Raw genomic sequence first — 25706 nt, forward strand, 5'->3', positions numbered from 1 at the left:
AGAATCCAGCCATGGTGCCCAGGCTCTGCCTCTCTCCGGTCCTCCTGGGCAGCTAAACCCTTTCTCCTCCAGGGTCCAGCAGATCCCTCCTCCTCCTGGGTCTCAGCTTACAGAGCAGAGACTCCTTGCCTCCAGATAAACCTGTGGCTCCAGCTGGAGGGGCAGAGCTCGGGAGCAAGGCAAGAGGGGCTGAGCCTGGAGGAGAGGAGGTTTCAGGAGGAGGTGGGAGAAGGAGGGGGAGCAGCAGGCAGCCAGAGCAGCTCTCAGTCATGCCCTGCCAGGCTCCAGCAAGGGGAGAGAAGCCTACAGAAGAGCTGGATTGGGAGACATGACACAGGAGCGAATTTGAGCTGCTCCAGCTGGAGATATAAAGCTGTTCCTTTGGTCTCACCCAGGGCATTTCTCAAAGCCCATCACCACCTCTGGGCCGGACAGGTAAAAAGCAGCACAGAGTGAGTTTTTCAGTGCCTGAGGCCACCTAACTTCAGTGGAGATATTAATATACCTATAACGAGTGCAAGAACACCACAGAGAAGTGCTCTTACTGCTTTACGAGGTGCTTTGTTAGCTCTGGAGGTTATTTCACATCTTGTTTCGTTTTTTTTTAGATTGATCTGAAGAACAACAAATGATTTCTTGGGAAAGTGATGAATCCTGATCAGAAAACAGATGATCACAGACATATACAAGAAGGAAGGAAAAAAAGAGAAACATTCTCAAAGCCACAAAAAATATTTGGAATATTGGAAGGAAGGAACAGGAGGACCATTCCCAGATAGGTGATCCCAAATGCCAATATATTCATGAAGATGTATCTTCTGTAAATAGCTTCATGCTTCCCTTTACCCATTAGAGGCAATTCCATCCAAATCAGGGTTTGGAAGTGGAGAAGAACAGTGGCAAGATTCATCAGAACTGAAATGACACACCTCACTTGGTTAAGAAGACAAGAGCAGAAGTGGAAAAGCAAAGTTTAAGAAATGAAATACCAGGTTTGAGTTTGGCATCCCTTGCCAGGAGGTCTGGATGAGCATACAGTGTGTGTCTGTCCAGCTCCCCAGCAGTCAATATTCAACTAACCTTGACAGGGGGATAGAGGACTCAAACATTTACAAAGTTCCTACAAGATTTTGTGGAACAGGCAGCTGGGGACAGAAAGGAACTGTGTGCGTCTGCACGTCTTCTGATGGCTTCAGAGTAACTGAAATGCTTCACTGGACACCACAAACCCCAAAGAGGGAGAGCAGTGCAGCCCCACGAACTGCTTTGCACAGCCTGTGCCTCCTCCTCCACACGAGGCCAACTGATGGCAGGAGAGAAGGCAAAGGAGATCCAAATTCCTCAGCCACACCCTACTCAGAGTAAGCCTGGGCTTGGAGGGCTGCTGCACATGGACTCTACTGACCAGACTGGGAAGGGTATTCACCTTCAAGCCCACCCTGTGGAGCAAGAGGACACCCAGCTATGCTCTCATTCCACACCCCCAGGCAGAGGCAGCACAGCTGAAGGGATGCAGCGACCCACAGGAATCATTAGCACACTGAAGCCCCCGTGGCCAGGCTGGGCAGGTGCCCCCCTGCCTGGAGCCCCAAGGGATGACTGAAGTGAAGCCCCTGTTTGCCCCACAGAGCGTCATGACCCCCGTGGGAGGGGGGGCAGCACAAGGGCAAGTCAGGACCTACCAAAATATACTGAAACATGGGGACACCTCATCCCTGGGAGTGTCCAAGGCCAGGCTGGATGGGGCTCTGAGAAGCCTGGTCTAGTGGAAGGTGTCCCTGCACATGGCAGCAGGCTGGACTGGGATGAGCTTTTAAGGCTTCTTCCAACCCAAACCATTCCATGATTCTATGATTTCCAAGCACGATATTAAACAAGAATGATTGCAGGGGGCTTTGGGAGGGTATCTTTACCCCACAGACATTCACTGGGCATGTTTTAGAGCTGGAGGAAGACTGGGCATCACCTCCACATGGAGCAAGCAGCAGATGTGTCTCATGGGGAGCACAGCAGAGCTCTGCTTGGGAATGCTGGGCAGCCCCCTGCACCCACTTATTGGAGGGGACCAAGACACAGGGAGGGTGGGTGGTGGGGGGTGAATACAGTCACATCCTGCCCTCAAAGATGAAAGAAAAAATATAAGTGGAAACTGGTATGCAATAAAGTCATGCTTTAATAGGGGAATTAACATAACAGACTCTGTGATACAACTCTGAGTGCTGGGAAACATCTTGTGAACTCACCACACACACTTACAGCCAAAACTCTAAACTGGGTATGACAGGAAAGGGTTTGGTTTGAGCACTCACTCCAGGCTGGGGCTCACAGTGAAATAAATCCCAATTAACACAAAACCAAACCTCATCATAACAAGATATATGATCTATGCCCCAATCCAGCACATATTCACAATGAAAATTTCATTAAATAAGAAAATTACTATAAATCTGTACAAAAGCCACAATTAACAATTCTTAGGAATCTCTTAGGAAAGAATTTTCACTCAGCATCTTCAAGTATTTGTATCTGCAGTTAAGCGTATTCTTACTGGCTATTTAACTCCATTTGTTCATAAGAAGAAAGAAAAAAAAAGGTAATTTAAAAACATTAAAGCCTTTTTCCAGCATGTGTGTGACCACCAACATGAGATGTTGAGCTTGCAGACTTTTATACCCACACACACCTATGTGGCATGCTGGCTCAGGACCTACAATCTGGGAAGGCAAGTCACCCATCAAACTCCTTTTAAGATGAAGCCTCTTAAGAACTGCAGCAGAGAGAGGAAAAGCATTACCATTGCACAGGCTGCTGCATCAACCAAACAGCACCAAAGAACCCCCAAACCAAACCAAACAATCTGAGCAAACAGCAAGTCGAGACCTTCTGGCTGTTGGGAACCGTTTCCTCTGCTTCATGAAACGGGTCACTGTTGTTAATTTTTAGGAGCTAAGCTGCTTAATGCTCTTTCAGACTCGGTGGAATATGGTGTAAGCCAGGCAGAACAGCTGACAGGGAGGTCAGGAACACTAATGCAGGCAAATAGCTGGCAAGGTCTGAAAGTGAATTCTTGAGGGCTGCAAATAAAACGAACTAGACAAGCGTACCCCCTCCAATTAAAGCTTCAATTAACTGCCCCACAAAGCCCAGTGGTTTCCAGACATGCTGCACTCGGACGTGCCCTCACTGTCTGACACGCTGACCATTAATGGCAAACCAGTCCTGCCCCAGCTAGGAGATGGGTTGGATCTGACACGTCCAACCACACACAACGGGCCTGCAGAAAAGAGCCCCACAGGCAAAGTCCCAGCAAAGGCTGAAAAAAAAATGCAGTGGGAAAAATTTGTGATGTTTTGGCAACTGAGAAAGGAAGGCCTTTGAACCAGTCATGGACACGAGTATCTGTGGAAGACAATAAAGGGTCTAAACGTGGTGGGAAAACCTGGGGAGGAGCAGCTCTAGAGAGTTTTATGCAAAATCTGACTTTTTTCTCTTAGAAATGAGTGAACAACTCATATTCTTAACAACTCTGACAGGAACTACAAACCAACCTCTGTGGGGATGAAGAGAACAAATTACTCAGCACTTTGCACTTCAGAACAGTATCTACACAAAGGCTCATACTGATCAAAAGTATGTTTGATTATGCATTTTATCCCAGGCTAAAGTCAAACCTACTTTCTTTATAGGGGCAGCGACACTCTGACATCATGTGAAATCCATATACTCATCTATTTTAGGGAAACAGCACTTTTTCCAGGAAAAAAATCCTGGGAAAGTACAGCCTTTCAAAATAACAGAATTTACACAGCAAGAGAAAGGCCTGGTAAACTAGGTCATGCTTACATTAAAAATCATGTATTTAATAAATATTTAACTATTTCAAACAAGGAAAGAAATATTTTTTCCTTTTCTCTTTCAGGAGGGATATACCAGAATCAAAGCAAAGTGCAAAAATCCCCGTTGCTCCAAGATAGCCCTGAACATCAGATAAAAACCAGAAACAGGACAGGACCTGTCCACAAAGATGACTAATTAAAGTTTTCCTCTTTAGGGTAACCAAGAGCTGGATCTCGGTGAAATTACTACAAATGATTAAAAAAGCAGAGTGAAAGTGAGACAGGGGTCAGCCTGGATCATCCCAAAGGAAGTTTATTTTTCCCTATACTTCTCTTATCCAAGCTGGCTCCCTGCAGCTGGGGCAGCGTCATCTCTGCTTGCTCAAGGACTCGCTGTGCTGCTCTCACTCTGCTGCTCCCTGCTCTCCTCCAGGCTCTGCTGCTCCCTGCTCTCCTCCAGGCTCTGCTGCTCCCTGCCCTCCACCAGGCTCTGCTGCTCCCTGCCCTCCACCAGGCTCTGCTGCTCCCTGCCCTCCACCAGGCTCTGCTGCATGCTCAGAGCTCTCAGCTTTCTGTGTTGCAACCTCAGCACCGTCTTCTTCAGGACAAGTGGGTGTCGTGCTCTGCTCAAGACTCTCTGGAGCTTGTTTCTTGCCTGGGGGTTCTGCTTGCCCTTTCTCGTCTGCATTTTCTGCATTTTTCTGCTGTTCTACCCCATCTACCTCACTTTTACCCCCCAGGAGTGTGCTGTTGCAGTGGTGCTGATCAATCCTCACTGTGCCTTGATCTCCACTCAAATCACAGGCATCAGTTCTCGGATAAGCAGAGCCAGTCCTGGGAAGCCTGGAACCAGCCAGGGGTCTTACAGCCTCACCATCTGCATCACCACCACCCCCCTTCTCACTTCTCACTTCCACAGTTGCATTTTTCTCACTGACATTTTCCTTTTCAGCCTCAGGCTCTGCAGCAGATGGATTTTCCTCGGCACCACAGGCTGAGGGCCCCATGTTGACAGTTTGGGGTTTTGATGTTCTTTTATCAACCTTCCTCCGTTTCACAGCTGCATCAATGCTCTCTGGCGCTGCTGAGTCTTTGGTGCTTGCATCATCTTCTTTCAGTGCTTCCTGATCCTCTTCTGCTTGTGAGGGCGGGCCTGAGGAGGGAATTTCTGCATTAATTGCACATTCTCCCAGATTATGGGAAATGTTTTCAATATCAGTAGAGCTTTTCAGTGGTCCAACCTTTTTAGCGTCTGCCATGTTTGCATCCAGTTTTCTCTTCTTGCTCTCCTTTGTGCAGTCGCTCTCTGCTGTACCCTGCACTTCTGCAGCCTCACTGTTTAAATCCTTTTCCTCCAGCAGGGCACACGAAGCTTCTTTCTCCTCTTCATCATCTCCTCCCTCCAAAGCACATTTGCTTACCTTCTTTTTTCCATCTTCATCACTCCCTTCAGGCTGCAAGTTCGCAGCATCTCCAGCTTTCTGTTCTGTCTCTGGAGCCTGGTTCTGATCCTTTCCCTCAGAATCACCACATTTTTTACCAGGAGTTTCCTGTCTACCTTCGGCCTTTTGGTGGAGCTGTGGCTTGGCAGGGCGGGGTCTGTACTTCTGGAGTTTCTCCTTTGGCCCCCACACAAAGTCTTCCTGAGGTTTAAAGTGTTGCCAAGCGTAGTGGACTAGTTCTCTCCTCCTCTGTTTGCTTCTGACAGTGAACAGGAAGTAATCCAAGGCACTTTTCTTAACATTTGGCAGTGTCCCCTTAACAAGAGTTTCTGTTAGGAAAAACTTTACCAAGTGCACTTGATAGTGTTCGTATCCCATCTCCCCCAGGCACTTCAGGATGCGAGTGATCCGCAGGTTGTTGTGGCTGAACCTGGACAGAACAAACAAAGCTGTTAAGGGAAAGTCTCCTGAGCCACCTGTGAACTTCTGTGGCATCTGCAAAATGTTTTGTCATTGACTGAGTGTGACCTGTTAAGGACTATCTGACGACGCAAATGGGAGCACAGGTGGGGTCAATTTTAAAGCGGCTGCTGTGGGCCTTCAGCAGCACCTTCCTCGACCTTCCCTGGCTGCTAGAATTCATCATCTCAGCTGCTTGGAAAGGATCTGGCTTTCTGAATCACCCACCAGCAGTGAGACACACAAGTCCATGCAGCCCAGCATCATGTCCCTGACAGAGACCCCTCAGGGGAAGCCTGTAGTGTTAGGAATACAGACATGCAGGGCTGCTGCCAAAAATTCATGCCTTAAGGTAGACACAGCTTTTTTTTTTTTTGCCTATTTTAATACTTGACAATCTTCAAGTTATTTTCCCTTTTGTGAGTGTGCCCAGTCCAAGAGCCCCTCTTAATATCAGGGGTACAAGAATCAGAAGGAACATCATTATCTCTACAAGACCTGCAATAATATAAAAACCATCACACCTGCAGGGCACTTTTCAAAGAAGGACTCAAAGCACTTTACACACACAATGAGGCAATTTTATAAACAATCAGGGATGGAAATATTCCTATTTTGTAGTTTACCGAAACAAAAGCTAAAAATACTCTCACTAGACAACATGTTTATCAACAGAAGTCTTCATTCCTCAAGGACTGAGGATTTCCTCAACTTCAACTTTTTTTTTCCCCCTCAAAGAAATGCCTGGGTGCAGTATCTGATCAATGGCATAAAATGAGACTGACCTGTTCAAGTTTTCAAATCTGTCAGCCCAGTTCTCTGCTCTCTTAAGTTCTCCAGTTTCCTTGTTGACCAGAATGATTCCATAAAATCTCAGCATGAGCTCATAAGCACGTACCAACCTTCCCATAACTTCCCCGGACCTCTTAAAGGCCTGAAAACAAGACAGAGCAATTAGCAAAAGGTGGAACTCCCTAATTACCTGCACCAGTTTAAGTGGCACCTGAATTATAAATAAGGTTTGACTGTGTCACTAAAAAGCATTTAATTTGCTGGTGGAGCTACTGGCAGACACAAGACAGACAAATGCTTCCCAGTGAGCTCTGTGCACACCAGGGATCTGAGAAAGCTAAAAATCCCACTCAACTTCAAATACAAGGCATTCAGTAAAAATCCTAACATCCTCCAGACCTCAAAAAAAATATTTAAAAAAAAAAAAAAAAAAAAAAAAAAAAAAAAAAAAAAAAAAAAAAAAAAAAAAAAAAAAAAAAAAAAAAAAAAAAAAAAAAAAAAGAGACAAAAAGCTTTCAATAAATACCCGGATTTCTTGAGAGGTGAGTGGCTTGGCATGCCAGTTCATCCCGGGTTCACGTAAAGGGAACAGCCTGAAACAAAAGAAATTCTCATCCCAGATGAGCAAAAATGACATCAAACCACACAGGCACCTCTTGGAGAACTCACATCCTTATGGGCATAGAAGTAGTTTTACTATCTGAGAAATAAATCCCTCCCATAACAGCACTGTCTACATCAATAACAGCAACGCATTTTGCTTATCTGGATCTCTCCCCTGGCCCTAACTTTGTTCTGCAGGTGCTCAAAGGTCAAGCACAGCTGAGATCTATTGCCCCAGCTGCACTGCTTCCAGAAGAATACAACTCCATAAAGAAGCTAAATTTGACAAAGGTTTCATTCAAGAGTAATTCTGGGCCTTTTGTGAAGCTGTTAGCAGGAGAACACCTGATACCCCTGACACTTAGAAGAGGCACAACTAAAGAGAGGCACTCTGTTTGTGCAGACAGTTTACCACTGTATGTAAGAATGGTTGTCTTCCAGAATTTCATAGCTCCACCAGTATGAAAGCAGATCTTCAATATACACACCTGAAAGGAAAAGGAAAAGGTTTCAGGCAAGAAACCACACCAAATCAAAATTAAAGTTAGCCAATCACCCCAGCTGGCTCATTACCCAGACCCAGGTGCATGCACATAGGTATTAGCTTCTCTAACTAGTCAACCTGGTAAGCCAGAAAAATACCTTAGTTTTCTACCACTGAATAGAAAATTAAAGAAAAAAAAGCAGGAACAAGGACGTTTTAAAACGGAAATTTTGGTGGGTTTTTTGTTTGGTTTGTTTTGGGTGGTGTTTTTGTTTTGGTCGTGTGTTTTGTTTGGTCAGTTTGGTTTTTATTAACTGTCCCAACAGGGATGAAGCTGCTCTTTCACCAATTCAAGCAGCTACAGCAGATTGCATCAAACAGCCACCACACAACATACTCACCCTGGGGCTTAAAAGAAAGCTCATTTTTATAAAAGCTTAAGTTCCACATCTGTTCTTCGTCCTCATTCTCTGATTCTTTCAAACCCTGGAGGTGAGAACAAGAAATCAACAAGCAGCAGTCTTTTAAAATGCAATACTCACTTCAACATTTCTCCTTGCTTTCCCTCACATTTCCTAAACATTCTCAAGCTAAATCCTTGAAATGTGTTTTGGGAAGTAACAGCTTGTTTCTGATGCACCCACATCATCCCTTCCCCCTCACAAATGAATCCTTTAAAGGTTCTGTAAATGTAAAGGCAAAAGGGTGTTCCCAAATCTAGAAAGTGTTGCTAAAGGTGGGGAGGGATGAGGAGGAGCCCCAGGAGCTGGTGCCGCATCCCTGAGCACGTACTGGGTAGTGGTGTCTGTATCTCTGCAGGTCTTTGGCCGCAGTCCAGTTGCGCCTCCAGCTGACCTGAGGAAAAGAGACACATCAGAGACTCAAAATAAAGCCATTTTCTGCAAAAAAGAATCACCCACTGATTAAATTCAGCATCCCTCACACATGTGCCCTGTGCTCCCAGTACCTCCCAGACCAGACAGACTATTATTGTTGTCATTTCTCTGCATTCCTGACTTCAGACTAAAAGAAGTTCATGCCTTATCCTTTAACCATAACATTTCTTTTCCCTTCTAGTCTTACCAATGAAGGTTTTCATTTTTATGCCTATCTTGTATCCCAGATGGGTTTGCTTACAGAAATGGTCAGAACCAGCTGGAAATTCCAAATAGTAAAATGTAATTTTTCCCCCTAAGCTAAAAGGTTTAAAACAAGACATATCTCTGAGTTGCTATAAACCCTGGTGAAGAGAGAGGCCAGACTTTAAAACTGTAGAATTTAAAATTCAGAAATATCCCTGGAATTCAAGATTCTCATTCCCTGTAGACATTACTGAAATAAAAAGTTTTCTTTATCTTTGCTTTATGCTTGAGATCAGCCTTGCTGATTAAGCATCATGCTGATCTAGACAGCAAACAGTAACAGAGCCACGTGGTCACATTAGATATTTATCTGATTGGACTTCTGTTCCAATCACCATCATTTAAATCATTACTCATCTTTCCACGTAACCAAACTTTATGTAAAGCCTACCTGATACAGCCGTGAGGAATTCAAGCTCTGCTCCTACAAATAAAAAGCATTTAGTTGGAACAATTTGAAACCAAACCTCACTAATAAAATAAAAAATAGATACAAAATGAGAATACTCACAGCAGTGACTCATATGATCCCTATTAGTTGCCAAGTGACAGATTTACCTAGTTACAGCTGAATTCACTTTATTTTATTCATAACTGAAATTGCTACAGAGAAAAAACCTGTGGTGCCATACAAACAGGTGCCAGGTTCTCCTCACTACACAGATGTGCTAGATTCATTTCAAGTGTCAACATTTAGACAGAAATCACAGAAGAACAGCTTCATTTGTTCCTCTGAAACTCGTGGAAATAGAAGTTGCAAGTATGACAGTTTAAAACGCATTTTAACTGAATTAAAAACGTATAGGTTTTTAGTTATCTATTTTCTTCAGTGGATAAGAGATTTTGTTACATGTCAGAAGCAACACAAGGCAGCACATGAAAGCACTTAACAGTGTTGTGTCAGTTTAGAACCACCAAAATTAACAAGACTGCTCGTGAATAAAGGCGCCCCCAAAGCAAAGCAAAGCACAGTCAGATTGTTCGATCCCAGCTCGCAGCAAGAACAAGAATGCCGAGAAAATGGGGATGAGAAGTGCAAACTCCTGCAAAATAAGCACTGTAAGGAACTTAGAAAGAGAGAAGCAGCAAAAACTCCCCCTAGTTATTTCATAACCTCACTTGCACAGAGATCAAATGAAACCACTTTCTAATGAACACTGATCACTGGTTCGTTAATAATTAAAGCTGGAACTGGACTACATTTTGTAACACCTTGTTGTAATGAAGTCACCCATTCAGTTGCCCTGCTGACTGTTACATGGAATTAATTAAAACCTTGTTTTAATACAATCAATTATTAATATTCAATTTCCAGATACTCTTTACACTTCAGGTTCAAAAAAAAAAAAATATCCTTGAATGCAGTCAGGTGGGACAGGACAACAGCAGTCTGGCTCCCACTTTGGAAAATAATGGGTTTGTTGAAGAGTCAGTGTAGCTGCAGAGACAGATGCAATGCCATGCAATGCCATGGTGCAAGGGGCTGTAAGGCTTGTCCAGAAAGAAGCTAGAACCAGGAAAAGGCATTCTGGAGCCCAGCAATAAAGAGAAGAAGATGAGGAAGCAAAGAAAGCAAAACTCAGCTTTGGCCCTCCAAGTAGGTGTTGCTTCTGGGTCTCTCTAAACTTTTATTTCAGCCCCACAGGAACAGAACCTTCCCTTTCTTTCCAGGTAAGAAACACAAACTAAACAGCAAGGCTGAAACTTGCAGGTATAAATCAATCCCCTTTATGTCTCACAGCACTGCCAGGAAACCTCAGTGGGTTTCACCCTCCAAACCTGGAGGCAGAACACGCATCACTGTGCAAGGAGTGAGGGAAGCAGAGAACGCAGCCAGGAGAGGGGAACGCAAACAGGATCTGGCTGAGAGATCAGCTGGAAACCAGCTGTAACCAAAAGGGATGAAAGAAGGTGTGGATTGTGAACCAGGCACTGCCATGAGAAAGATGACAGTCCCAGAAGAGGAACTGAACCCTTCTGTTGACCGAGATTTAGGAGAAAGCAGAACTATGGGATTTGTTATTAAAACATGAACTTCAGGCGTTACAGCAGCCTTAGAGAGAACTTCCTAAAATGGACACAACCCCCAAAGTTTTCAAAGCTCACTCATAGAAGCTAAAGGCACTGCAAGGCAAAAGAGCTGGAAAGACACACCTGCAGGAACCTCAGGTTGTGAGTATGGAGCAGTTACAGAGACAAGTGAAAGATAAAAGGAGAATTATAAGTTGATTTTGAAAGCGTAGAGGGCAAATAATAAAAACTCTAACCTCAGTACCAAATGAACACACTAGAAGCTTCATCCAGAAAGAATACCATCTAGACTGAGGGGAGAAGAATAGGAATTAATGTAAAACAGGAGAATTTTAAGTTGATTTTGAAAGGGTATAGTGCAAATAATAATAAAAAATTCTAACCTCAGGACCGAATAAAAACACTAGCAGCTTCTTCCAGAAAGAATACCATCTGGACTGAGGGGAGAAGAATATGAATTAGTGTAAAATAAAAAGAGAATTTTAAGTTGATTTTGAAAGGGTATAGTGCAAATAATAATAAAAAATTCTAACCTCAGGACCGAACAGAAACACTACCACCTTCTTCCAGAAAGAAGAGGATCTAGACTGAGGGGAGAAGAATGAGAATTAGTGTAAAATAAGCAGAAGCAGGAACTAGTTTTGGAATCTGATTCATGCCTTTGACAGGCTGTAAAGGCATAAATGGATAGCAGAAGATTTACTGTTTCTTTGAGTGTTCATTCTCACTGCCCTTAAAATTTTTTCAAGGCACTGTCAGACAGTGGTGACTACACATTCATCACTGAAGGAAGAGCTCCTCTTGAAAAATGCAGAACAATATGGCCCCTGGAATAAGTCTCAGGGACAACTTCCTCCTTTGTAAGGCAAAGCTGGAAAAGTCCACCCCACTGGAGTGAAAAAATGGTCCTTGCCTTTACAGCTGTCACAATCCAGAGATGCTCTAAGAAAAAAAAAAAACACCTGAAGAACAAACACACGCAAACAGAATAATCTGAATGTTCCGCAGTTATTAAAACTTGTGAACTCCAGCCATGCACAAAAGAAAGTTGATAGCATGCCCTCAAACAATGTAAAACACCTCAAAGGAAAACCCTGCCCCCTCCATTCAGTATTCCAGCTATTCCACCCAAAACACCTTTCCATGTGCACAGGAATTTTTTTTTTAAATTGGTATTTTAATATCTTAATGCTTACTAAAAAAATAAAATTTAATATTAAACTCCTTTAAAAGTGTATTCATTAGAAAGCTTTATCTGCCTATTTATATTCTAAGAGAAGGGAAGAGTTGCTGAAGCGAAAATCAAGTTAAGGATTAGTTTCTTTTTCCCCAAAAGGGGAGGAGCTAAAGGACTGTAGTTTTGACTGACAGGAAATACTGAAAAAGCAACAGTTTTGCATTCACCAAAGCAATGCTGGAGAAGAAATTACTGACAATGTCAAACTGAAAAGCACTGATGCTAAAGAGAAGGTTCCTTTTATTTCAACTAAACACTATTTTAAGGCACTAGACAAAAGTCTTCATGTTTTGCAACACCTCACTTAAAATAAAAAAAATTACAGCTCATTTTTAAAACTGAGCAGATTTTATGTGACAGTATTTCATTAATGGCATCAAAGAGCGGAAGGCAGGCCACCATACAAAGCTGAAGATACCAACCAAAAACTTGAAAGCAAGGAGAACATCAATGCCACAATGTCACATCCATGTAGTGAACAGGCAGGCGACAACAGAGAGAACAGAACCTGTATTTATGGGATAACGTACCCAGACCATAGGGAATGGTGGGGGAAAACACTAAAACCCAGCTCATGGCAGTCTAACGGATCTTAAGGGGCCATGAAGTCACAGCATCCCTCTGCCCTCCCCATCGCCATCCCTGTCCCCTCTCCCGGAGGATTTGCTTCACCAACAAGCAGGGCAGCCCAGGCATCGCTGCCCTTTGACTTCTGGTGAGTATTTCAAGCTGCTCCACTTCCTCCTGGTAAATCAGGCACCTGCCAGGGGAGCCCAAAAGGCGCTGAGAGCCGAGAGGGCAGGAACAACATCACTCACACAGGTGAGCGCACCTGGGGCAGCCCCGAGGGATGCGGGAACTCCCGCGGCACCGGGAGAGGACAGGGAAAAGGGTGAGCAAGGGGGCCCCTCAGCCCATCCCGCGTCCCCGGGGACCCCCGCACCCACCCGGCAGTCTCGCTCCTTGACCGACCCCGGCTGCTCCCCCGCATCCTGCGGCTCCTCCCCGGCTGCCGCCTCCGCTTCGCCTCCGCCGCCATCCTCCTCCTCCTCCTCTTCCTCCTCCTCTCCCTCCCAGGTGGAGTCGTAGTCCTCCGCCTTGCCCTCCTCCGTCCAGAAGCGGTAGGAGCACGAGGAATCCATGGAGGCGCGGTGGGGAAGGGAAAGGGAAAGGGAAAGCGAAAGGGACGGGGAAGGGGCGGCGGGGCCGCCCGCCCGCGCGCACAAAGCCCGGCCACGTGGGGGGGGGGAACGGAAGCACACGCAGGCCCCGCCCCCTTCCTGCGCCCGCCCGCACCGTTCCCGGGAGCACCGGGAGCTTCCCGTCCTTCCCCCTCCGGGATGCGGGAACGCCTCAGGGTTGGGAAACTGCTGGAAAGGGAGTGAAAGGGCAGTATTCCCAAGGAGCCAGGGCTCGGTGCATGGATGGCGAGGCGAAGCGCGGCAGCGCTGGGGTCAGTTAAAGCGTTTTACCTTTGTCAGTACCCGACTTGACGTCCAAATGATTCCTAAAAAAAATCTGCGTTGCGGGACTGAGCGTGAAATCCCAAGTGGGCTTTCCCTGGTACGAGGTTGGGGCTCAGAGGCTGCACCGGTACACGTTGTTGTCGACACACTTCTACTTTGAGCTATAAAAACACGCCATTGGTAGAGCAAACATTTTGGAATGGCATCACCTGGACGAGTTGGGTTTACACCCGCAGGGCCATGAGACTTGAGAGATACAGAAATCTGCACTTCATGGCCAAAATCTATGTAGATCATGGCAAAGTTTCTTAAGTGAATAGCAAAACTTAACAGAGGCATTCATTCACCTTTGGGCACTCAGTGAGTGACGTGTGGTTACAACCTCTAGGAACTTGATTGTAACCAATAAATTGATTTTTCAACATTAAAACCAGGAGCTTCCTCACATAAGGTTATAAAAGGTCATTTTCCAGCTGCCCAGAAAACCTCTGAGGCTCCTGCAGCACCTTCTCCCACAAACCAGGGCTCCAAGGAGCTCTCCAGTTGGTGGCATCTCACCAGACATTCTCCAAGGCTTAAAGCACTAAATTCATGATAATTGTACCTCTGGTAAATCCTCAAGTTTGGAAGGTTACAGCAACCTTTCTATTGTGTTCAGCAGGCCAGGATCTTTTATCAAATATCATATAGAAATAACACGGTAGTGGTTCATACCAAAGTTAGTAAAAAAAGCCAAATCTATAAACCCTCAGGTAGGCACTTTTGACCAATTTCACTAAAGGCACAAGATACCTAAATAACTTTCAAAATAAATTGGGCCAGATTTTAATCAAGTCACACAACAATTACCATTTAGTAAAATAAAAACAAGTCAAATTTATTCTTGGTATAAAACAAGAGAAGAAAATAAGGCAGACAAGAACTTGGCTACGTACCTAGAATAAAAGCAAAGAGTAGTAGACTCCTACTGCCTCACCTTGAAGGCAATACTGACAGATTAAGAAGAAATACTTCCTTTTATTAACTGATAGTTAATATAATGAAACAAATTCAGTACCATTTCAACCTGCCTCATTCACCATGTAACAGGTGTTTTTGTTGACTGTGGTCCATCTTCTCACAGCACAAAAATAGTAATTTCATGAAATCTCAATATCCTAGCATATAAAAGATAAGCATTACAATGTCAGTAAGATTCTCCAGTTGTAGAACAAAAACGAACATTTTGGAAAACGAATTCCATTCACATCTACTAAAACTGCTTTAAAAAAATAAATAATTAAGTACAAACCCCACTGTTTTATACTACTGTATTACAAATGGATGAAGCAACACCTCTAGTTTCATGCACAGCTCAGCTGATCCCTTACAAAACAGTGTGACATCTCCAGATATTTTATTTAGGACACTTACTAATTATTCTGGCTAGGGGCATTACAATTTTCACTTCACTTATGGCATATAAACTTAGAAAGATTAAAAAATGTTACATCTCTAAGGTGAAATGAGGTTCCTCCAGCAAATAGTGACAGAACACCTCAACTCAGTAGTTATCTGCCTTTAAAGAAATTTTGGTTGTACTCAACCAACAATTGAGACATTCGATACAAGTGCTATGTTTGCAGCAAGTGAAATGGCCAAAACATTACCCACAGATGGTCTGTGATATTCACAGACGGCAACAAAGGCAGCAAACACAATCCCAGATTTACAGGAACCGCCTTTGCTTTTGCTGATCCAAGGCCCCGTGTTCCACTGGGCACGGGGGTTTCGTGAGCTGTGCTGACAACAGAGCGTGTTGCTGGTTGGGAATGCAGCCACTGGCACTGTCACATCCACTCTCCACACTCCCAGCCTTCTCCCCAGGCCCCGAGGAGGCAGCCAAGGGACACACCAGCCAAGGGTCTTGCGCGTTTAAAGCCGATGTGCGGATCCTTCCAACACCTGGCTCAGGTATCTTTTCCTTCCTCAAAGAGTTTATGTGGCAACTATCCTGCGACTTGTTTTTGCTGTTCCCCCCCTCCCATCCCACAGTTTGTCACTCCTCTGTCACAGCTCTACGTCCTGCGGCGTTTGGCGGCGCTGGGACTGGAAGGGTTACTGTTTGCATTTAACACCTTCTCAGTGACTCTGTTGCGCTTCCTCTTATCAGATCCTTCTTTGGATCCAGAATCTGATGAAGTTTTCTCTTTCTCTTTGCTGCTTGGCTTTTCAGTGGCTTTTCCTAAACTTCCAGAGGGTGCAAAAACTGAAATAGGATCAAAGTAATGATTCCAGATCAGAGTCACACACATAGGCAAACAAGAGTGATATCAAATTTCTTTATATTACATAAAACTTCTCAAAACAATCAACTCTCAGCATATTTATCCATTAAGAATTTCACTTCTAAAGGAAAAATCTTCTCTGAGAAAGGCACATCTTGCTTTTATTATTTGCTTTAAAGACAGGCATGTATTTTCACAGGCTAAAAATCGAATTCATTAAGTGGAATTAAACAGCGCTTAATATTAAAATACTTAATAGGAACACTTACAGAACAAAGGACCAATCTGTATAATAATAGGACCAATCCTTATAATCAGCATACATTTGGTATCATAGATAGATATTAAAACTGAACACCCAAAATGTGAAATTTAATATATTTATAAATACATCTTTAGATCTTTTATTACAATCTTTAAACACCACTTATTCAGTGATATAAATATGATCAAATTATATAGTTAGCAGTTGGTTTGGTCTGTCAATGTAAATAGCAGGATCTCTACTGTTCACATCTGACTTGTTCTACAGCAAAGTATTAGGAAAACAAGCCTTTTATTTAAAAGAAGCAAGATAATAAGAATAAAATAAAATAAAATAAACACTCTGCCCGCCTTCCCATTAAAGTACACAATTTTACAATCTTTTTTGATTTATACACCCCATTTCCCCCATGACTACAAAGCTCTTTTCACAGAGTATTTAGGTTCAATGAAATTGGACCCAACTTTCTCTCAGAGATCCTCAGATTCCTTCAGACTCCCAGGGGTTTGTCAAGTACATATTAAATCCAAAAATCTCCAAAGCTATACAACCTGCACAGATGAATTAGGAGCAAAGAAGAAATCTTTTCAATAAGCAACTGCTTACTCTGTGCATTCTTAAATTATTCTAATTCTTGGCATGAGCACATGCTGAGTCTGAGTACAAATCACAAAGTACACTGCATTTGGGATTTACATTTTAACATTAATTTCTCAGTGTTACAGTTGGTTTTTAATCTCGTATTACACAGTAGAGAGTTACAAAATTACCTTCTTCTGGACCTGCATGCGTTTCCAGCTCTTCTTTTAAAATTTCCTCTTTCACTTCTTCTTCCATCATTACTTTTCCTGCAGAAAGGATTGTTAGCAATGGTTAGATGAATTTAAGAACCCCATATTCAGTGCAACATTCAGCAGTAATTTGGAAAAGTTCCTCTGGCAGGTGCTTGAACTTCTTAACTCCTACCTTGGATAACAGCACCAACGAACACACACAGAGCTAAACTTTCAAAATCTAGCTTTCACTGCCCAACCTGGGATTTCTGTCAAACTCCTGCATATTTCTATTAGATTAAACAATACAGAGTTTTTTTCAAACCTCTCTCACTCATGATAAGCCCACACAGTTACATACCAAGAAGGTAAAAACACAAAGAGATGATTTCAGCACAAGGCACAGCCCATGGCCAAAAGCTCTGGCTGCTACTTCTGCTACTGAAACTGCAGCTTTTCAGTAACTATACCCCTGTAGATTTTTAAATATTAGGTGAATTGGTATTTAACTGCCTTATATTATCACTGGTACAGACAATTTTATCACAGAAATATTATTATATATAAATTAACTCCAGAAAATGTTATTTTTATCAGCTCTGTAGCCCCTACTCTTTAAAGTATGACCTTGCTACAAAACAAAGCACATTAAAATGTGCAGATCATCTATTTTATCAAAGTTATGGTCTGACATAATATTACAACCATCTCAACAAGATGCAAAAACCCCACAATAAGCTTCTAATCACCTTTAAAGGAACCACATTTTGCCTTCACTGTGCAAACTGGTATCAGCCAAGCAGAAACTGAATCTAAACGGAACAAATAGAACCTCTTTGTGCTTCATTAGCACCCCATCTACTTCATACTTGAGAATTTGAGAAATTCTGTGTGGAACCTGACCAAAGGTGTCTCTTTCCTGCAATGGTCCATCACAAAGGCTGATAACAGGGATATGAACATCACAAGCACTGGGATCCCTTTCCTTGACAGTTCCTTCAGTCAGTTGATTAAAAATTCATGAGATAAACTTGAATCTGTTTAACACTCCCTTTTCCCACCGCACCGAACACACCAGTCTGAAAGAATGGCCTTGGATCAACATCTTACACTCTTTCTTGGGGAGAGTTTTGTTAAACATTCTGGGATGAGATCAGAGCAATCAAGGATCAGAGACTGCTGTCACATCTTACCTTCTCTCACTTCTTGAATCATTTCGTCAGGAAGAGCAAAATTCTTCTCTATATTAGGGAATGGAAGAATCTCGGATTCATGCTTAGAAAGAAAAGAAAGATCTCTGTGAATGACTGGTAAAAATTTTTACTGGAATTCAGAAATGCAATCTCCAGTTCTATTTTACATGCAATTAGTAGCTAAATAATCCTTATCAAGACAGTTCAGATGTTAGAGAACCAGAAAGCTCTTGATGGCAGACTGATTACTAAGGTCAAGATACCCGAGATCATGACTTAAGACCATTTGAGATCACTTCTGGAACCCAAACATGGCAAATTCTTAAGTAAAGACACCATAACTTTTTCATTTGACACTTACATATCTATGTAAACATTTGCTGGATCAGCACTTAGGCAACTTTAATAAACAAAGTCAGAACATCATATAAAAAAAACAAACAAAAAACCCTCACAAGCCACTGCAGGTTTTATTGTCTCCCACCTAGTCTATATTTATTCAGGGAAAACCCCATCAACCCAAAGAACGACAGGTGATTCTCAGTATTGTGCAAAACAGTACAACAAACTCAGTGATTTTGGTCTATCAAAACTTCTGAACTCTATGAAATAGCAGCGTGGCTGCATCAACCCTTTATACTCACAAGAGCTTGCATATCATACATGGTGCTCAGATGGTCCCAAATCACCTTGGATGAAATCTGCCGTCCGATATTCTGGCTGAATTTATCCCGGATACAAATCATGTGGAAATGGCGATTCACACCTGAGGGAAAAGAACTCGGTGCAATTAACACACAATTTAGACAGATTTAGGTGCATAAATTAATTTACTTATTTATGACACGATTAAAAAGCGTTGTGTTGTTACAAGGAATCCACACATCACACGACAGACAGGTGGCATCTGGGCAGGCTGATCCTTCACCCCACGCTGCAGGTGCTATTCCAGAGGGGGCTGAGGGTGCTCCAGTGGGTAACACTGACACACAGCCAGAGCTTTTAGAGGGGCTGTGTGAGAAATAACCGGAGGAAAGTCTCCAGACTGCTGTGTCCAGTTCTGGGCTCCTCAGTGCAGGAGCGACACCGTCCACTGGAGAGGAATTAAGGGACTGGAGCACCGCTCTTAGGAGAAAAGGCAGAGGGAGCTGGGCCTGTTCAGCCTCCACAAGAAACGACTGAGAGGGGACCTCATCAGTGTGTATAAATATCCAAAGAGAGGGTGCCAAGAAGATGGGACCAGGCTCTGCTCGGTGTGACGGGCAGACACGCACAGGAAGTTCCATCCGAACAGGAGGAAGAACTCCTTTACTGCGAGCGCTGGAACAGGTCCCCACGGAGCGGGTGTGGAGTCTCCCTCAGTGGAGACATCCCAGAGCACTCTGGGCGCAGTCCTGTGCTCTGGGACGACCCCGCTGGATCCCGCGGCCCGCTGTGGTCCCTTTCTGTGTGAGGCAGGAGGTCCCTGAGGCGGCGGGGGCCGGGCCGTGCCCAGCCCGGGCGGCTCAGCGGGCAGGGAGGGCCCACCGCTCCCTCCCTCCCCCCGCATCGAGCCCGCCGCAGCCCCGGGAACCCCCCGGAACCCCCCGCCCGCCGCCCTCCCCTCCCCTCCCCGGCCCCCGCCGCTCCAGGAGGCCGCGGCCCGCGCTCACCTACGGGCTTGTGGCCCAGCATGGCGTGGAACAGGCAGACCTCCACCTCCGGGCTCCACACCACCGCCGCCTCCTCGGCCGGAGCGCCGGGCTCCGGCCCGGCCGCCGCTGCAGCCGCCGCGGCCGCAACAGCGGCAGCGACCGCCGCGGCCCCCCCGGGCCCGGCCGCGGGCAGCGGCGGTTTCTCCACGGCGGCGGCCGAGCCGCCCTCCGCCTCGCTCATCGCCGCGCCGCGCCCGCAGCGGCTCCTGCCGGCCGGGAGCGGGCAAAGAGCCGGCTGGGGCCGCGCCGGGGGCGGGGGAGGTGCGGGGGGTCCCTGGGGCTCGGGGCGGTTCCTCGGCGAGGGGTGCGCTGGGCTCGCAGCGCCGGAGGCCGCCCAGACCCAGCCCTGGGGGACGGGGCCAGACCGGCACTGCCCGGCAGAGCCTCGTAGGCCTGCGGGGAAGTGCCTTATAGACCCCTAGGAAAAGGCTTCTGGATCTCTGGGAATAGCCTTACCAGCCTCTGGGAACAACCTTATGAACCTCTGGGAGTTCCTTATGGGACCTCTGAGGAGTTCTTTCTGGACCTCTGGGAATAGCCTTGAGGACCCGTGGGAAGAGCCTTATGGATCCTGTCCTGTTTCAGGGTCTCCAGGGACAGTTGTGGTGGCAGCACAACTCCGCCATCCCAATGGGCTCCACAGGGATGTTCTGCTGATTTTGAGGTCCCCAGGGCTGGGGAGGCAGCACTGCGGGGTCACAGCAGGGCTGAGGGTCGGCCCTGATGCCCAGGAAGCCTCGACCACCCCAGTGTTCACCCTCCAGGCCTGGGAAGTCTTGGCCAGTCCAGCGTTTGCCCTTTGGGCTCATCCTCCTCCAGCCCAAGGAGTGCCAAGCTGGAAGGTTGCACTGGGGAAAAAGTCCTGAGCATTGCAATTCCCCCCAGACAGCCCCTCCTTGTCACAACAGGATCGTTCTACATGAAATATCAGCCTGACATTGATGTTTTACAAATAACCACGCCTGGCTTGGTTACAAAATGCAGAACCCACCAGCTTTGCCCATCATTTAAGGCATAAAAAAAAAAAAATTTGTTTGGGAAGAAGGAGTATGTATCATTCCCTGGGAGATAAGGGGGTTTTGCCTTGTTAGGCGTAATTAGACACACAGGCATGAAACGGGACTGCTGTTGCTTAGGTGATCAGGTTTTCCGATTGCTCACTCCTCACTTGAAGATTCAATCCATTTTGTGACATTAAAAATATTTCAATAGCAAATAGCAATGACATCATATGCAAAGAACAATTGTTCTGAGTGAATAATAAAGCAGTGGGGGCAAACGTTCATAAGCAGATACATTAATGCAAATTATCCGAGTAATAGAAAACAGGATGGGTAAGATGCAATTTTCTGAAACTGAACTTTGTGTACCTTTTTATACCCAAAGAATTAACTTGACTTGTATCATTGTTTTGGGCTTGATGTAATGCTTATACCCTGAACAGGTTAATCTAACATTAAATAAAGATTTTAAATGAGTTAAACCCAAAACCTCACGTGTAAAGCCTTCCAAAGTTTGGTAGTGTGAACCCTGGATATAAATCTTCCTTTCCAGCAGGGTTCAGACTGTACTCTTGGAATGGAAAGAAGTCTGTGACTCCAGTCTGGCTCAGATGCTGCTGAAATTTTCCAGGAATAACTTTCTGTGAGAGCTCCAGAGTGACAGATATCTTGCTGGAATGACTTCTCTGCATCAAGACTACAATAATCTCCAGAAATATTCCCTCTGCCTGCTGTCACCACTGCTGTACCTGTGTCCTGGTTGTGCTGAATTTACACAGCCCAGGCTTCACACTGCTTTCCTCATTTTGAGCCAAAATTACCCATCAGCAGGATTTTGCCAATCTCAAATGCAAGTCTACATGTTTTTACAGTTAAATCCAGCCCTAAATCTCAGATTTGGTTAATATTTATCCCATCTATGCTGCTTCCTATTCTTCCAGCTGCTACTGAGAGAAAGGGTTATGATTTCCTATGATGGCTGCACAGCAGGAGGAAATGAGTTCCTGAACAACTAAATTCCTGTTTTCATACACCTTGCTAGGCATAGAAAAAGGAAGGAAGAAAGAAAAGCAAATAAATTGCAGAGTATAACAATTGTTCCCCCATTGAATAGTTTTCAAAGTTTCGCAGGAATAATTTTTTATTATTTTTAAGTCTGTGTTAGGCACTGAGCTTCAGCACTCTCATCTGTCACATTAGGCTCCTATTTAAAGACATCAAGAGGGAATAACTGTGCCAACTCAAATAGCAATTTTTATGTCACTAAGTTCTAATGACTAACAGTATGTGAAAGATGTGAAGAACCTATGGCTACCTCTGAAAGTACAAGATCATCTGAAAATAATTCAGCTCAGTAGAATAATGTTAATTCAACAGGAAGAGTATATGCATAAACTGGCTGCTATTTTGTTTCAATCACAGATAATTTCATTTCCCTGTGTCTAAATTCCCTTGTCACTTCAGTGCCTCTAGCAAACATATGGGAGCCAATAATAATGCCACATACAGCCTCCACCTGGATTCGGACCAGAGTTTAATTTTTCCCTCATTAAATTTTAACTTTTTTTTTTCTTTCTTTCTTTCTTTTTTTGCACTTTCTGAACAGATTTTTCAGATTCAGAAAAATTTATAATCCTCTCATTCGAGTTTAAATCTTGCTTTTGGGTTTAAGCAGATTCCAGCTAAGACAAGCATCATTTTGTTCCTCTCTTTTTCTTCCCACTCTGTCAGCCTTAGAAACCTGGCTGCCCACTGTATCACCTGAGGGTGCTCAGCCCTGTCCCCCAACCAGAAAATGATCTGATATTTCATAAGACATTGCAACAACTGAGAAATCAGCCTGGCATTTGGCATTCTCTCTAGAAGTGTTGGATTTCTGGGATAAGCAATATGGCTACAACTATTTCTGTCATTATTTTAGAACACCATGTGCTAGTGCCCTTAACAAAGCAACAATTTCAGTCCCAGTCCTGAATAATTTTTGGTGTGCCTCATAAATGTTTGTAAAAGAATATCTTCTTGTTCCTTCTGCATTAATCCCAGTCACTTAACCTTTGCTGGGAGGGGTTTAGTACATCTTTGATATAGAATCTAACAGGATGTTTCTTATGTAGATAAGAAGTACATGCAGAATATATATATATGGGGCTCCTTCCTGCACCAGATTACCCTCAAGTCCATAAATCTTCCTACAAAATAGGTATTCTCAGTGCCTTGGCATATTCCAGTCTTTCCAAACATAATGTCCTTTGTGACTCATGAGGACCTCCTGAAAAGAGAACTTCTGGTCTGGTTTGTCAGCTTTAGCCATAATTTCAAAATTCCTTTTTTTTTTCAGAAATCTATGTGAAGTTTTGCTTTAACAAGGAATTGTCCAACAGTTGGTGCTTGATCATTTTGCATATCTTTTAATAAAATCAATGGAGGTAGTTTGCTATAGAGATGATTTTCTCCCCGTTAAAACTGTCAAGAAGGAATAACCAAAAAGGTAAAGCTGTTTGTTATCAGAGTCTTATCACACAGCCTCTTTCAGTGCTTGGCAAGGTAATACTTCCCAGCTTTCTGCCAATTACCTTTTTTTTTCCTCAGCAAAAAGGTGATTATATTAAACAAGATGGTACAATTATATTAAACGAGAACGTCGAATGGAGAATTCCCTCGCAAGATCTGCCCTGCATGGCTTCTTACAGGTGCAAAATATGGAATTTGAGTCAAATTAAGGGTGAAGCAGCAAGGCTGAGGACAGCAGCTGTCAGGCAGGGGACCCATCCTGTTTGCTCAGACATATGTTCTCGAACTGAACTTTTCCCTTGTGATCATTGTGCCCACTCTCCCAGCGGAGAGAGGCTCCGTGTTAGGAGGGCATCAGATGGCAAACCTTAGGAAAATAGATTGAAACAGAGCAAATAATTATCTCTAAGCACTCACAGAGGTTTCTTACTGCTGCTGTTATGCTTTACAATGTTCCAGTGCAGAGTGGGGATTAGGGGAAGAAAAGCCATCTTCTTGAGTTTTCAGTTTAATAAATCCATCATATTCCAGGCTTACAGGGGAGCATGAAGAAGAGCCAGTGGATTTAGAACGAACCAGTTCAAGGTGAGCACAAGAATCAGTTCCTGGATCCCTGGCTGTCCCAAGCCAACATCAGAAGACCAGAGCACGGTGTGATGAAGGTGATTTTTATGGATAGTGCCTGAGTGTCTGCCAAACTAAAGTCACACCAGCCCAGCATAAATCTGGAAGGAATTCCCTTCCTTGACAATTTTGGTGTTGTGATTGGTATTGTTCAGATCAACCTTCTCTACTCTGGGGCATTTTTAAACATTTATAGTTCAAGTTAAAAATACTGGTTTTTAAGATAAAAAAAGCACCAGCATGAACAGAAAGAGAAGCACTAAACCTGCCCAGCTGACATTAAGATGACAGTTACACTCAGGCTTTCGCTGTGGCGGAGGGTGGCAGCAGATTTTCATGAAGAACATGTGCTCCTTTAAACACACAAACCCTGACAGAACCAGGCAAGTCAGAGGTTTGGGAGATCCTGCAAGGATCCTTTATTTTTTATTTTTTTCCATTTAAATTCTGACTACCTGAGGGTATTCACAAGCACCTTTCAGCAGCAGCATCCAGGCTGTGACGTGGGTGATGTTTAAGGCTCTTTCCTAAGTGGGATCCTGAGCGAGGCAAACGATTTGTTAGGGGCAAACTACAGCATAGCCACAGCCAGGCAGTGCTGGCACAGAAAGCTGTGAAAAGAGCAGGTTAGTTTGAAGGTTGGCTTGCAGTGATGATGTCAGCTGCACCAGCCAGGCCTGAGCCAAATAACTTGTCAAGGAATGCCTGAATTTGTCCGATTTGTAGAAATATATCTCTAGAGTCAGTTTGTCTCTGAAACAAGAGTCCACAAAGTGCAACTAACAGGACCTTTTTTCCTCAATAGTCATAGAAATCAGTCCTGTCCCATCTCCTGTTTTGTTTTACAAGCGCTTCTGTTTTGATTCCAGAATTTCAAGCCTCCATTTGATTTACAGAACTGTGTAATTCTGTCTTTATCCTGATGTGCAAAGAATGTAATTACTCACAGTAGCAAATGCTTGATAAAGCAACCTATCTGATCATGGAGCTTCATCTGTTGAACCAAATTCCTCACTGTCCATCACACTGAGAAGAAACTGGATTCTCAGAAATCATCAGTACCTTTGCAGTGGTTCTGTTCTTAACCTGGGTCAGTTTGTCCTCAACCAGGCAGATGGTCCTGGATCAGGAGCAACTCTGGCGTTGCTTAAAGTCTCTGAGTTTTGTCCTTCACCATTTTCAATGACTCCACCACTGTCTTTAATAACACTAAAGCAGACTGACTGAAAAAAAAAAAAAGTTGTTTCATGCTTAAGTGTTAATCAAAAGAGAAAAAATCCGTTGATCTCAGTGAAGGTGGAATCCCATATGGACTGTATTCTTGTTTCTATTTATTTGGTTGTATAGGAGACACCTGTAAGAGGAGAGAGCAGACAGTTGGTTAATGTATTTCAGGCCAAGGACTTACTTTTTTTTTGCTATAATTTACAGCACACATTGCAAAGCCAGTTATTCCTTCTAAAACAACACACACACACAAAAGCCATAATAACTATATCAGTAATTTAAAGTATTTGGGTTAGATCTGAATCATGGAAGTGTTTCCATCTTCATAGCCAACAAAATGTCAGTTTTCACCATGTGCATGCCTAGGGCATCTCAGGAGGGGGGAAAAAAAACCCCTCAAGTAAATAAACAGGTTTAAAGAAAGGCTGTAGACAACACTGTCATGACTGACATCACTGTATAAAAATATACATAAAAAATATGTATATATATCAATCTGTTCCCATAAAAAGGAACAGATACAGCTCACAATATCACCAAGGTAAAATGTGCAATCGTTTTTGTTATGAACTGATACACTTGGCTACTTGCTGGTCTCTTATTCAGCAGGCAGAGCTTTATTTCAGTGCATTGCTGCTTGTATGGCAAAACTCAGGGAT

The 25706-nt window shown here is 44.0% G+C and overlaps 2 protein-coding genes across 3 annotated transcripts; both read right to left on the reverse strand.

Moving 5' to 3' along the window:
- Positions 1 to 2155: 2155 nt before the first annotated feature.
- On the reverse strand, positions 2156 to 13235 carry OGFR (opioid growth factor receptor). Of its 2 annotated transcripts, none has more exons than XM_027881616.1 (10): positions 12974 to 13235; positions 11173 to 11226; positions 9150 to 9182; positions 8409 to 8471; positions 8018 to 8102; positions 7545 to 7620; positions 7056 to 7122; positions 6523 to 6671; positions 4372 to 5708; positions 2156 to 4263 (listed from the first exon to the last, which is right to left on the reverse strand). In XM_027881616.1, the coding sequence occupies exons 1-10, from the start codon at positions 13166 to 13168 to the stop codon at positions 4241 to 4243; spliced, it is 2082 nt and encodes a 693-aa protein (XP_027737417.1). In that variant the 5' UTR covers positions 13169 to 13235; the 3' UTR covers positions 2156 to 4240. The 2 variants fall into 2 exon arrangements, with proteins under 2 accessions (XP_027737417.1, XP_027737418.1); XM_027881617.1 differs by lacking the exon at positions 2156 to 4263 and having other exon boundaries at positions 4859 to 4989; positions 5078 to 5708.
- A 1108-nt stretch (positions 13236 to 14343) lies between these two features.
- Positions 14344 to 19880, reverse strand: MRGBP (MRG domain binding protein). Its single transcript, XM_027881635.1, has 5 exons — positions 19643 to 19880; positions 18635 to 18756; positions 17991 to 18072; positions 16795 to 16872; positions 14344 to 15740 (listed from the first exon to the last, which is right to left on the reverse strand). The coding sequence occupies exons 1-5, from the start codon at positions 19863 to 19865 to the stop codon at positions 15550 to 15552; spliced, it is 696 nt and encodes a 231-aa protein (XP_027737436.1). The 5' UTR covers positions 19866 to 19880; the 3' UTR covers positions 14344 to 15549.
- Positions 19881 to 25706: the final 5826 nt, after the last annotated feature.

The sequence above is a fragment of the Empidonax traillii genome, unplaced genomic scaffold, assembly GCF_003031625.1.
Source record: "Empidonax traillii isolate 1590-97213 ecotype Southwest subspecies unplaced genomic scaffold, ASM303162v1 scaffold91:size2966241, whole genome shotgun sequence".
NCBI classification, from domain to species: Eukaryota; Metazoa; Chordata; class Aves; order Passeriformes; family Tyrannidae; genus Empidonax; species Empidonax traillii.

What these genes read in the sequence shown, in the direction of transcription:
- OGFR (XM_027881616.1), bottom strand. Translation starts at nt 13,168, where the DNA reads ATGGATTCCTCGTGCTCCTACCGCTTCTGGACGGAGGAGGGCAAGGCG. An exon ending in TGTTTTTATTCGGTCCTGAG is followed by an intron (nt 9,183 to 11,172) that starts GTTAGAATTTTT and finishes TTTTATTTGTAG; the next exon opens with GAGCAGAGCTTGAATTCCTC. An exon ending in TCACCTCTCAAGAAATCCGG is followed by an intron (nt 6,672 to 7,055) that starts GTATTTATTGAA and finishes TCTTGTTTTCAG; the next exon opens with GCCTTTAAGAGGTCCGGGGA.
- MRGBP (XM_027881635.1), bottom strand. Translation starts at nt 19,865, where the DNA reads ATGAGCGAGGCGGAGGGCGGCTCGGCCGCCGCCGTGGAGAAACCGCCG. An exon ending in GCTGGGCCACAAGCCCGTAG is followed by an intron (nt 18,757 to 19,642) that starts GTGAGCGCGGGC and finishes CTTTTCCCTCAG; the next exon opens with GTGTGAATCGCCATTTCCAC. An exon ending in GCATGCAGGTCCAGAAGAAG is followed by an intron (nt 15,741 to 16,794) that starts GTAATTTTGTAA and finishes ATCCTATTTCAG; the next exon opens with TTTTTGCACCCTCTGGAAGT.